This window comes from Pleurodeles waltl, chromosome 9 (assembly GCF_031143425.1).
Source record: "Pleurodeles waltl isolate 20211129_DDA chromosome 9, aPleWal1.hap1.20221129, whole genome shotgun sequence".
In the NCBI taxonomy this organism is placed as follows: domain Eukaryota; kingdom Metazoa; phylum Chordata; class Amphibia; order Caudata; family Salamandridae; genus Pleurodeles; species Pleurodeles waltl.
In genome coordinates, this window is record NC_090448.1 from 396,947,679 (window position 1) to 396,960,900 (window position 13,222).

The window sequence follows — 13,222 nt, forward strand, 5'->3', positions numbered from 1 at the left end:
GCCTATCTAGGTTCCACGCTACACTTACCAGATTCGGCGGACTCAACAGTTGCATTCACTACCGCTGCATGGCATAGCTTAGCGAGATGTGCAGGAGCACCGATACTCTACTCCCCACTCATCCCGTTATCTTGCAATCATTTAGTGCCGGTTACCCGTGAAGCAACCTGCTGACCGCGTCTGAGGAGGACAGGATGTGTACGATGGGGCGACCTGTATACAAAGAGCATATTTAAAACAAAGAACAAGTTTTCATGGAAGGCAAACCATCCCCACCCTAGATACAATCTTATACCTCCGGATTAGACACCGCATTAAAGCTGTCACCCTGGACCTCCCAGCGCAACCACGAACGCTGAAAACTCTGCATACGTTATTACAAGCAGAAACACCCCGCCGCCTGGTCTCTGCCCTTTATAGCACCATACATAGCGAGATCACCACAGGAGACATACGAGTCCATGCGAAGTGGCAAGCTGAGCTTGGGATGGAATTGACAGATGCTACTTGGACGACATATTGTGCCCACACTGGAGAAGTTGCCTCCAGTAGTCTGATTCACATCATACACTATAAAAACTTACATAGAGCTTACTTTATACAGCTATGGGAAAATTACAGATGTCACCGGTGTAATGCGGGAGGGGCTGACTTTCTACACTTGGCGTGGGAATGTGGTTGCATTGAGGGCTGTTGGCGTGACATAGAAAAGGAGCTGAGGAATATGACGAATGCAGCACTTATGCTCACTCCCTTGCTTGCCCTACTGGGATACACGCAGCAACGTGAGCCCTGTTTGAGAAGTTCATTGGACTGGTGATGCTGCTAGCCAAGTGGAGAACTGCTTGTAGATGGGGTAGGCGAGGGCTCCAAAATGTAAGGAATGGCTGACCGACCTTGTCTATTGTAATGATCAACTAATGCCAATATCCTGCCCTTAACTCCAGACCTAGGGACATCTGGGATCACATTCGCACATATCTGCTGTGTCACCTGGATGCCCTCATGCCTGATAGACCAACGAGCCTTGCGGTGGTCAGATGCTGAGTGGACAGGGAACGATGCAGAGGCCGAGTACGCTTTAAATTCCTGTGACCTCTGAACTGATTGCTGGTTGTGCACCTAATAATCCCTCTTGATGGGCAAGGATGGTCATTGACGATGCCTAGCATATTGTGGTACATAAGGAGAGCAATGGGAGCGCGCCAAGGTCACATGAGGATGGTGAATCAAGGGGAGTATATGCTGCACTTTTACGTAATTCATTCTCAGTATGTTAAATGACATTGTGACCAATCAATGCGCTAACTGTTAAGAGTGTTGTTGTTGCTCTTTCTTTACCAGGCTTCAGATTGTTGTATTTTCTCTTATGAAAAATCAATAAAGAAAGAGAAAAAAAGTTGTATTTTAACATACCACTTTATTTTTTGGGATTAGAGACTAGTCACTACCAACATTGTTCTCGGTTTTCACTGTACTGTGATTATAGGGTATCTAATACAGCGTTATTTATTTTAAAATTACCCCGTCTAGACATCCAGATTATGTGTGCGCACACGCAGGCGAGAGCACATCCGTGTGCACCGTGCCTAGCCCAACCTTTACACCACCCCCAATCAACTAGGTCTTGACACCTTGACCAGGCTAATCAGAAAGGGCAAGAAGGCTTTTCAGGTCAACCTTCCGTCACAGACATGCAGGCAGTCTCACTTTTGATACAGCTGCTGGTGATGCCTGCAACTTCTGAAATGTAGGGACGGGCCTGACTTTGCGTGGGGTGACAGAGGGATGAACAGATAACACACTGAAAGGCACTTATGTACTTACAACGCACAATATTGTAGGCAGCTATGCACATTGACAGATATACAGGCGCACTGTGGACACTTGCGAACTGGCATGCAGATACCAATGCACAAGGATAAATAAGCACAGAGGAATCAATTCACACAGGCCAACAGGCATACAAATAGCCTTGCACATAGAGGAACTAACATATAGACGTTCAAGGAAAAGACATACTGGCACGCATGCACCCAAACAACAGACATCCAGTTACCCATGCACACAGCCAACCGACTTTCACACACCTATACACACAGACCAGTAGGTGTAAAGGCATCCATGTACACAGCCAAAACTATGCATGCCAACAACCAGTAGGCCAGGCATAAAGACTCGCAGGTTTGTAGGTATTCATGCACTCAAATCGACAGACATACAGGCACTCTGGCCCAAAGACCCCAGACCAAAATGCAATCAGACATCAGTAAGTGTAGACCACAGCACACATATAGTTACAAACAATATATAGAGAGTGGAGACAATTATAAAGACACAGATACAGGCACCCATGAATTCTGGTATGGACCAAAGGACCTAGGAATGTATAGGAGGCCTGAAAGGTGCATGGGTGCATGAAAGGTGGACAGATGAATAAATTATGCTGTGTAGATGCATCCTTGGTGCTAGCCCCTCAGCAGAAGTCAGACATGAGGTAGAGAAGGGAGGGGAGTTTAAACATTCATTTAACCCTTAGCCTCTTGCAGAAATCACTTTTACTGGATGATGGAATGCATGGGTCTATATGGCCACACTATCCTTGCCCTCTTTTGGGGTGATTGTTTGTAGGCAAGTACAGGGTGCTCTGTATGCACTTTGTGTTCCATACCTCTTTAGTATAATCCTGCGTATGCACTGAGGAGTTCACTACTCACTTTTGTCTAGTGCTGCCAATTCACATTTAGGGTTGCCAGACTGCTCCATGTACACCGAACACTGTTTTCAGTCATGAGTTACCCATTTACAGGTGCTCACGGGCATACTGGGAACCTGTGCCTGCTCTCTCCAGCCCGGCAACACAGTGCTGGGCTGGAGAGAGCACAGTGGGCATGTGTGTTTGGCCAGCCCGAGACGGCCGACCAAACATACATGTGCACTGAGGGGAGGACTCTGTGAACTTCCCTCCATGGCTGTCATCCCCAATGCCCAGTCCCTTTTCCTACAAAACAATAATAAATGTAGTTTATTATCGTTTTGTAGTAAAAGGTTTGTAGCTGCTGCTGGCGGTGGAGTGGGGTGGGGGAGGGTGTCGCTCCTCCACCATAGTGGAGAAGCAGCCACTGACATACATAGATGGCTGTTGTCAGCCCTTTCATCCATTGATCTGTTCAAGTGTCCTTCACATTTTATTTCTGCCCAGCACTTCATAGAGCATGTGGCAAAGGGTCGGCCAGTTCATCAGTTGGCTCTAGCACTTTGAGAGGTGATATTTTTCCTAATCACATGTGGACAGTTGCCTGAAAAGGAGAGCACTTCGGTGCCAGGGCTTATGTGGACGGACTCTGGGCCACTTCCTTATTTTTATATTTTGAGACTTTCTTGCCTATTGTTTGTTTTTACGCACAAAAAATAGAAATTGCAAGGTTGCCAAGGCTAAACCTATTGGCTTTGCCAGTGCATGGTAAGTGATTATCTCTCTGCTAGTGCAGATTTCTTCGACATCTGTGATTAGATTTATATGCTGACCTCGTTAGGCAGTGATCTGTTTCTTTTTTGGGGGCTTCGTGTACGTATGTGTGCTTACCTCGGCACTCCAAATTTAAATATTGTGAGAATGTTTACATCAGCAACTTTGTTTTGGCCTCAGAGAGGGTTCCCGTATCAATTATTACTTTTGCTGCTGACACGTAATTAATTACCAACTCATTAACGCCCTCTCTCAGCGAGGCAGCTTGCACTTATTCCATAAGTGAGTGGTTCGATAGCCTCAGGGTCACACTTTTTCACAGAGCATCTGTAGGTCCTCTCCATATCCCTTTCTCCCACTGTCTTTTCCGTGCTACCTCCTCGTGCTATTACTTTCCTCATAGCTCTCCTGATCATTTCCTCTCCACCCAGTTCCTTAACTTTATCTCAGCTATGAATCCAACTGTCACTTCTTTTTCTCCTGTATCGTCCTCTTGATCGCTATCACTTTTTCTTCTCTTTCTATCACTCTGCCTCTTTGTAAATTCTAACCTTTCTCCACTCACTTTTTTCCTGCCACTATCTCGCTCTTCCTTGAAGTTCTTCTGGCCTTGCACCCCTGGTTCTCATTCCCATTGCAGCACCTGATAGATAACAGCTGGTTGGACCTTCTATTGTGTCTTTGCTCTCAGTGATCAAGTGGATTGACGTGTACAACCGCAGCTACTGCCAGCCGAAGGAGCAACTGGTGGACATTGGCGCCGAATACCCAGAGGAGGTGGAGCACATCTTCAGGCCATCCTGCGTACCCCTTCGCAGGTGCGCTGGCTGCTGCGTGGACGAGGAACTTGAGTGTGCAGCCACGAGGATGCACGTCGTGATCATGCAGGCGAGTCTTCCATTCTCACTATCCCATTCCACATCCCACATTGTTGCACCTCTGAAGCTTGATTTGTAGTCCTCATTGACATCCTATGTAGAACAGTGTGTGCACAGAAGGGAAGCAGAATGCCTAAATCATACTACTTCTGGGTGGTCCACTGCAGCAGAGTGTAGCATTGCAGCTCCCACAATCCCCCTCCCGCAGCTGGAGAACCCTAGCCTGTACCACTGCACATTTTCTCTCAGCATCTTAGTGTACTTACTGTTTCTAGAGCCGCCAAAAGGCAGTAGACTTTAATGAGGCAGTACGCAGGCAGCTTCTGCCAGCCACGAGTTAGAACTTGGAAATTATGCTGTCTAGGCAAAACTGCATCACAACGGCAGCCTCCACTATCTTGTGGAGGACACCATCTCTATCTGTTACTTTATCAATTCACAGTCATAATTTACCCACTATGCATCAGACGGCTACTCAAGATGGCAGTGAGAAGAAACTCACTTGACAAAAGCATGCCATTAATATAAATCACAAATAAAAGGGTGTGTCTAAAACTAAAGCTAGTCATAAGCGAAAGTTTTAGGAACGTGACCAACATTGTTTCCTCCCCTGTGCATCCCAGGACACCCTGCATGGTAAAAAAGGGCTTTATGAATAATCATCAAATCAATCAATCCTTTGTATGTGTAAATGTGTACTGTTAGATAGTTACTTCCAAATTTAAACGTGGTCACTGTGTGACACAGGAGTTACAAGGGAATTTTCACACCATCTTGACAACAATTCTCAAGTTTCAGTAAAGGAAAACTGGTCCTAGTATTAAAAGACCAAAGAAAGCATGTATCTGATTGGACAGGAATAACCCAACCGGTCACCTTTTCTTGTTTATTTTGCATGGGAGGAAGTATTGCCTTCTAATTATGGTATTTTCTTAGTGAATCCAGTAGTAGCAAAAGGCAGACATAGGACAGCTAAACTGGTAGATTTTCAAACAATGATCCCCCTGACTATAAATGTCCCTAGTACACAATAGTGGCTGCGGTTTAGGCTATAGATGATTTCAAACATAAAATAAATACAAATGATGCCCGTGATATTGAGGATAGCTACTATTTAACTCGATTTTTTAATTACTTTCTCGTTCCAGTACCTACCCTATCCACTCCCTTTTATAAGTGTTTTGGCCTCCATAACAGGATTAGGTGGATGTGTGAGCCTCTTTCATGGCCCTCACCTTTCAGATGAGGGGTTAAGGAGTGAGTATCTGTGTTTTCATTTATTTGGACCAATGAATATCAGGGACATTAAGTCATACCACGGTGTAGGTAAGAAGAGAAATAAGGCAAATTCAGAGCAATTACTATTACCGGTAACTAATCTGATCATTATAGCCCTGGCTTCCTGAGAATTTCATGAAAGAGGAATATTTATACATTTGGGTTCGCCGTAGTAAAGTCTTCTCAGAGAAGATATTACGATGCCTTCATTTTTATATATATATATTCCAAAGCAAAAAGTTGAAGCGCTCACATGGGGGCAGGGTGCGTAACACGTTTTTAATTTACCAAAACCACAAGACATGTCTCAGCCCGAAATCCGTCTTGTAGTGAATTAAAAAACATATTACTCACCTTCTCCTGTGTGAGCGCTTCAACTTTTTGGATTTTGTATATTTTGTGGCTGGCGGCTCTTCCAGCCATTAGAGCTCCTCCCTAAAGCTGTTATGGAACTTGGCTGGATGTGTGAGTGGTTTTTGTGTGTCTGTGTGTGTGTGTGTGAGTGGCTGTATGAGTGGTTGTGTGGACTTACAAGTGGGTGTGTGAGTGGGTGTATGAGTGAATATGACAGTCTGCAGCTAGTTTTGTGGATCTGTGAGTGGGTGTGTGAGTGACTGTATAGGTGTATGAGTAGGTGTGTAAGTGGTTGTGTGTGAGTCAGTGACTTGGTGTGGTAGTGGTTTTGTGGGTCTGTGAGTGGATGTGTGTTTGTTTCAGGGGGTGTTTGAGTGGGTGTATGAGTGGCTCTGTGGGCCTGTGAGTTGCTGTGAGTGGGTTGTGGGACTGTAAGTGGTTGGGTGAATGGGTGGGTGTGTGGGTCTGTGACTGGGTGTTGTAGTGGTTTTGTGGGTCTGTGAGTGGGGTGTGTGAACAGGTGTGTGAGTGTTTGAGTTGGTCGCTGAGTAGGTGTATTTAGTTTTTTTTTAAATTGGGGTCTGGGTCTGTGGATCTGTCGCAGACTCACACGGAGGCCACGCTGACCACTGAGGAGGATCCACAGATACTTGCGCACCTCAAAACAACACATTTTTAGGCAATTTCTTGCCCATGAGGGGTCCCTCACAGACCCCTCCATCAGTTCCATGGGGTCAGGTTACCTTTACTCTGCCCCCCCACAACCCAAAAGTAAGAATACACAAAATGGAGTCCACAACTTTTTTCTCAGGTTGTGGCCAGCAAATCACAGCATTGCTGTTGGCATGTGGATCCACGTCTCTAGAAACACACAAATCTTTTTTCCTTAATAACTCAAAAACTAATGAACAGATTTACACCACATTACCAATGATCAAGACGAAGATCTAGCTTTCTGCCAAATTTGGTGTAATTCTGTCCAGCGGTTATGGCTGTAGTCATGTCTGAAATCACTATGGGAAATTGCATGGGGAAAACATGTTTTGGGGCCCCCCTTTTTCTTGGCCCCTCTCGCCAAATCACCCTGAAACTTTCTGGACACCAGATAAATTGACTGGAACACTATTTGGAACATTTTGTGAAGAATTGTCAAATGATGCCAAAGTAATTAGCAAAACAAAAAACGTTTTCCTTTGGAAACTAGGTTATAACTCTAGCTACTGGCACCCACAAATAGGTGTTATATATATATATATATATATATATATATATATATATATATATATATATATATATATATATATATATATATATATATAGAGAGAGAGAAGCACACACACACACACACACACACACACACACACACACACCACCACATGACTCCATTCCTTTGAGGGCATCATATTCTAGAACCGCTTTTGCTTCTACAGACCACTATAACATATCATTTTCAGTCCAGTTTGCTTGAGTAATGCAAAGAAACATTTAGAATGTGTTGAGGAGTCATTTAAATACCCAGGCCTGGAACATGGTGTGGGCTTTGAGTCCACTTGTAGTCTTTTCTTTGTTTACTAGAGTTTGCCAGTTTTTAAAAGAAATGTAACAATATTGGCACAAAAAATTGGACTGGTACAAATTTTGCTGACTTCACACGGTTCACTGACTAGCCCAATACTACACACTGTGCTTACTAAAAGACTTTGAGCCTGATTTAGATTTTGGCGGAGGGGAATACTCCCTCACAAAGTTGACGGATATCCCGTCTGCCATATTACGCTGTCCATAGGATATAATGGGATTGTAATAAGGCTGACAGGATAGCCGTAACGTTTGTGACGGGTATTCCCATCCGCCAAGATCTAAATCAGGCCGTTACACTCAAAACCCACTGTGGATCTCTCCTCCAATTTGTTTGCGAAAGGAGACAAATTATGTTTTCGTGAATGCCATTTACAGACTTGGATTCAGTCTTTGAATTTTGTCATTTTGATTTTGTTCCTGTAGATAATGAAGACGAAGTTCCTGAACACACAGATGGTAGAAGTGCCATTTGTAGAGCACAGTCAGTGCGAGTGCAGGTACGCTGCTATGCGATAGTCAGCCACAAAAAAGGGAGGTATTTAAGTGTTATACTAAATTTTTTTGTAAGATTAGTAGGACAAATGATGACCATCTGGTTACAAAAGAGTCACATACACTGCTTTGTATTGGTAAACAAGATACCTGTTTGGGGGCAAATGAAACACAGTTTTGGGGTTGCTTACGTAGTAGTGGTAGTTATGGTAATGGGTAAGAAGCCATGCAGAGATCCAGAAACACTAGTAGTAAATTCTACAATTTGAATTTCATCATCAGAATCTCAAATGTCATTAAATCCAGAACATTTTACTATGTAAGGGTAAGAACTCGCTCAAGGAATAATATGGCAAAAATCTTAAGCTCACCTAGTGGGCGATCCTGTTTAGAAGATACAAGGCAACTATTTTTCAGATGTCAATGAATGATTTTTATCTGTAATGAACATGTTTATGCAGGCTTCTTTCTCAGTGTATCAAACTCAGGATGACACCTGAGAGGCATTAGGACCTTGTTAGCTCCAAGTAACACAATCTACAAACCACTGAGAAATATCATGCTTAGATATCACTTTACTTAGCATAAACATAATTGACAGAGTTGCTTTGCTTCTCTGAAGCCTGTGGTCTCCTCTTGGCTTCTTTTCCTCATTAGACATTAACCTCTGGTAAAGTTGCCTGAAAAAACACAGTTAAAGTGGTGGTATGGTTATGAATCAAAATCAAAACCAGTCTGTGTCCAGGTGCAGCAGGGCTGGGCTTAGGTCCTAGCGGTAGGCCCTACAGTGAATTCTCATATGGCTAAGCTCTCTTGCCTGCTTTTTGTCAAGATTTTAAATCTGCAGCCAGTTATTACAAAGGTAAAAAAAATGTTTTTTAAATCTGCAGATCCAGAGATCCGCATACCCATATTTGGATCTGTAAATCCAATACAAATGTCCACTTACAGTCACCTTGAATCTATGTGCGTATCTGCAGATTACGTTAGAAGAACAGGGGGCTTTTGAGATCAAAGCTTGTGGAGCATCAATCGAGGATTTACTTTAATAGCATACTTGTTGATGGGTTGGTTTTTGCACAGGTAGAAAGCTAGAACATAGGAAGCCCCTGTTTACACCCTAAATCCTCTGCCACGCGCCTGCAAACTATGGGCCTGATTTACATCTCGGCAGATGGGTTACTCCATCACAAATGGTTTCGGATATCCAGTTCGCTGAAATATAAATACCATTATATACTATGGAATTTGAGATTTAAGTGGACAGGATTTCCATCACTGTTATGACCGAGTAACCTGTCCACCGATATCTAAATCAGGCTCTATGCTTGTTTTAGAGTGATCCAGTCTTTCTTATTTAGTAGGGTTTAAATACAGTACATGTCTATATAAAAACCCATCTCAGTGTATGGAGAAGCATGTGAAGTTGAAAAGCGTAATATTTAGATTTGCAGACCGGAAACCAGTTTATTCACTTGGATGAAATCTTGTAAACCAGTTGTTTAGATAGAAGTTGATGTAAACACCTGCTCTTCTTAGGTGGGATGCCATTAATCTGAGGTGTTCCCAAAAAAAACACATTTACTGGTGGACCTGCCCCAAATAAGGTGTAAATCTCAAATTTCAAGATTTTCTTTTTGAAAATAAAAAAAGGAAATGGTTTGGTGTGGCACTCCGCTAGGTTGATAGCATGCGAGTATCCAGTTTCTCTTGCAGTTTATGGATGATGGGCTCAACTGCTTTGCCAGAGTCAGGTTTTGGAGCTGGCTTCAAAATTTTCAGGTCCAAACCAGGTTTGGGTTTTGGCACCAAAGTTCCAGTCGTAATCGATGGGGTGGACAACGACAGTCAGCTCATCACCAATGGTCGGCTCGGCCCGAGGTGCTGGAAGGCTTCATGGATGTTTTGGTATCAAGCTTAAGGGCAGAGCCTCCAAAAGGGTTGCTCGGTGCCAACCATGTCCTAGCGGCAGTGGTGGACCATGGGCCTCTTGATCAGAGGGGGCCATGTGTTTTTTTTAATGTTCAACACGGGGTGGAGGCAGAGGAGGAGCCATACTTGTGGGTTGTTGAGCCAGTGTAACTTCTTGCATCTTGAGGTCGACTTTGAGATCGGAGTCAGAACTGCTCTCTGGGGAGAGCGCCTCTTCCGTCACATCAGATGCCTTCTCCTCATTGACCTCTTCATCGCTAAAGATGTCTGGAGCCTCTTCAACACTCATTCTTTGCATTTTGAGACAGCTTGTCTGACGATCTTGTAGATTTTTCTTGAAACTGAAAGATTGACATGCCTTGCAATCCACCTCCCCGTGTTCCAGGAACAGAACACAAGTTAAAGACTTGGTGTAAGTCTGTTTGGAGATATTTCACTTGACAGCAAGGGCAGAACCTGAAGGGCGTCCTTTCCATCACCAGCAAGGCATTCTCCGGAGAAACTGGGGAAGACTGGCAAAGATGGCCAGAAGGGCGCGGCCTTAACGACCTTGGTCGAAGCGCGTTGACACCACAAGCGGTGTAATAACTCCTCAACATGCAAAAATAAGAAAGTGCAATCGAAAACCGTACCCACGAGAGTAAAGCACGAGTTAAAAGGGTACTGTGAAGGTCTGGAACTGGAGCGTTAGCACACACATCCGGAACTGACAGCGGAGAGAAAACAATCTAACAATGGAGTTGATACCCATGCGCAGTATCACTGAGAAGGAGGAGTCACTCTACCTCGTGACTCGAAAAACTTCTTTGAAGAAAAACAATCTGCACACATCCGGACCCAACACCTGATGGCAAGAGGATGCAAAGCCTGTGAATCTACAACTCTACAAGCCACGAACATATGCTTACAGGGTAAGTAGCATATTCCTTTCTTTTGGAAAAAAAAAAAAATACTGCCCTTGCCATTGAAGTCTCTCCCTTGGTGAGAAGAGAATCTACTCGGTTTCACTGACCCTTACCACCAGTAATTTACTCCATCACACTGGAACAACAGGCCATCCCCAAATAAATCGGCCTCTCTTTCTTCAAGATTTGTGTGTAAAGGAAAGGACATGTCCTTCATGCTAAATTTAGAGATTTCGTTTTTTGTAAGCTTTTCTCTTTGATCTGAGTCGACACATTCCATGTCTGATTCAAAATTGATTAGCTGAGTTATTTATATTGCACACTCTGCAAAATTAATCACCTGCAGGAGCACCGAGGTAATGGATCACTGTGCAAGGCCAAGTTATGAATAGTTTGCTAGAAGAGGAAGCACTTTTATCCGTTTAGGAAGTGCACTAAGTAGGAATTATGTAAGTTGCTATTTTCCTGAAGATGTATGCGTCACTTAGGAAGGGAAACATAACCTGCAGTAAGGGGCAAAAGTAAAAAGACAGAAATTGCTCTTTTAAATAAAAACATAGACAAGAGCGAAAACAAAGCTAAGGAGGGAACTATCACTTGATGTCGCAAGCAGTAAGGAAAAAGTTAAAATATATATACATATATATTGAATTATAGATGGGTAACAGTGAATTACAGGGTTTTTCTTTGCCAAAGGGTTCTGAGTGATGTCAGACAGACAACGAGAGCGAAGCTGAGTTATCTATGATATCAGTCAGATCTCCACGGTGAAAAACATCCCTGTAACCCACGTTATACCCATCTATAATTTTATGTTATGTATGGCACCCAAAATCATCTGCCCCTGCCTTCATCTGTTGTGCAGGGGCAGAGGATAACGGGAGAGCTATACATAACATGCTCTCTGCTCCCTGCCGCAAATGTGAAAAATAAATATCTCACCTGCTATCCTTAACCAAAACTCACAACCTTCCCTGCCTTCCTTCCTCCTCCTCAAACTGTGGTTTCTGCTTGCAGTCAAAGCAGAGAAACAGAACAGCGCTGACAATCTCTCAGAGAGCCCTGTCACCTGGCCTAGAAGTCCTTTATGACATTACAACAGTTGATAACCAGTTTTGTTATCAACTGTTGTGATGTCATAGCAAGGAGTTATGACTTTCAGAAACTGAAATAAACAATCAGCGTCTCTCTCAGAGCCATAAACAACAAAAAAATCTTACATGGAATGAACAGCTTAAAAATATCTAAGGATTTGTCTGAAATGTCTGATCCTGTGGCAGAAGAAAGAAGGCCTTTTTGTGCTGGTCCGAGATCTAGCATTTTAATAGTAACTGTGACATTGGGATAGGTCACATGTAAACCCAAAGAGAGACAACAAAATTCGTAACTTAATACTTTCTGGATTTCTTTTTGAGTTGGCTATCGAAAGAAGGATGTGAATTTGCAGATAATCCTTTGCTCTTGCAATATATTTTTAAGGTATGCTGACACTTTACCAATGCTTGCCAGTGAGTGTGTTCATGTATGTCGTGCGCCTAGGCACACACCACTGCTGATACAGTTCTTTCAATAGACCCGGTTATCTAATCAGGTAGGCTTTGAAGCTCCATTGGCCTGACGTGGAATGTTCCTGGATAAGCTGAGGTTATCACCACAATTTGTATGTACAGTGTTGTTGGCGTAGAATCTAAGATCGGCCTTCCGCCTAAGGCAGGCCAAGTCTCAGGGGCAGACTCTATCTTTTCTAGGAGATGGAAACCTCACGTGGTGAGTTTATCTAAGCACTGGTCTCGAGATATGGTCCAGCTGTTGAGCCGATAACGGGTCCATTACTTTTACACGTACTCCAGTACCTCTGCCAGGCCTGAGAACCCGTGACTAGTTCAGCGTATAAGCAGTGACGTCATTGGTACTATGGGCAGGATGAACTCTGCACTGTAGTTGGATACCTTAGAGGCGCCACCCACAGCTTAAATCCCCAGCCTGTGTCTGCACACACAACTGTACACTGCACAGACATAAGCATCTATAGTACACTCAAGAACAGCTTAAGTATATATCTACCAATAGGCATACAATGTACAAAAAACACTGACATAGACTCTGATTTAGAGTGTGAATTTTGTTTTTTACTCCATCAATGCAACAGGGTAAAATACTCCATCTTCTTGATGGAGTGCCCGTCCTCCACTTAGAGATGTCGTTAGTCATTGGCAGAAATTGACATCACAGCGTCAATGTGTTAAAAGTTTGACGGACGGTACCTTCAAATTGACACACGATTGTCAAAGATTTAACATGTTTTTAGTTTTTCAAAAACAAACTCCTGAAGC

The 13,222-nt window shown here is 43.5% G+C and overlaps 1 protein-coding gene across 2 annotated transcripts in view; it reads left to right on the plus strand.

The window, feature by feature from the left end:
* The window catches only part of VEGFB (vascular endothelial growth factor B), a 227,393-nt gene that overhangs the window by 192,716 nt on the left and 21,455 nt on the right, over window positions 1–13,222 (plus strand). For both annotated transcript variants that reach the window (XM_069207104.1, XM_069207105.1), the window contains exons 3-4: window positions 4,161–4,357; window positions 7,984–8,057. In XM_069207104.1, the coding sequence (XP_069063205.1) occupies window positions 4,161–4,357; window positions 7,984–8,057 (271 nt within the window). The remainder of the gene's footprint in view (window positions 1–4,160; window positions 4,358–7,983; window positions 8,058–13,222) is intronic.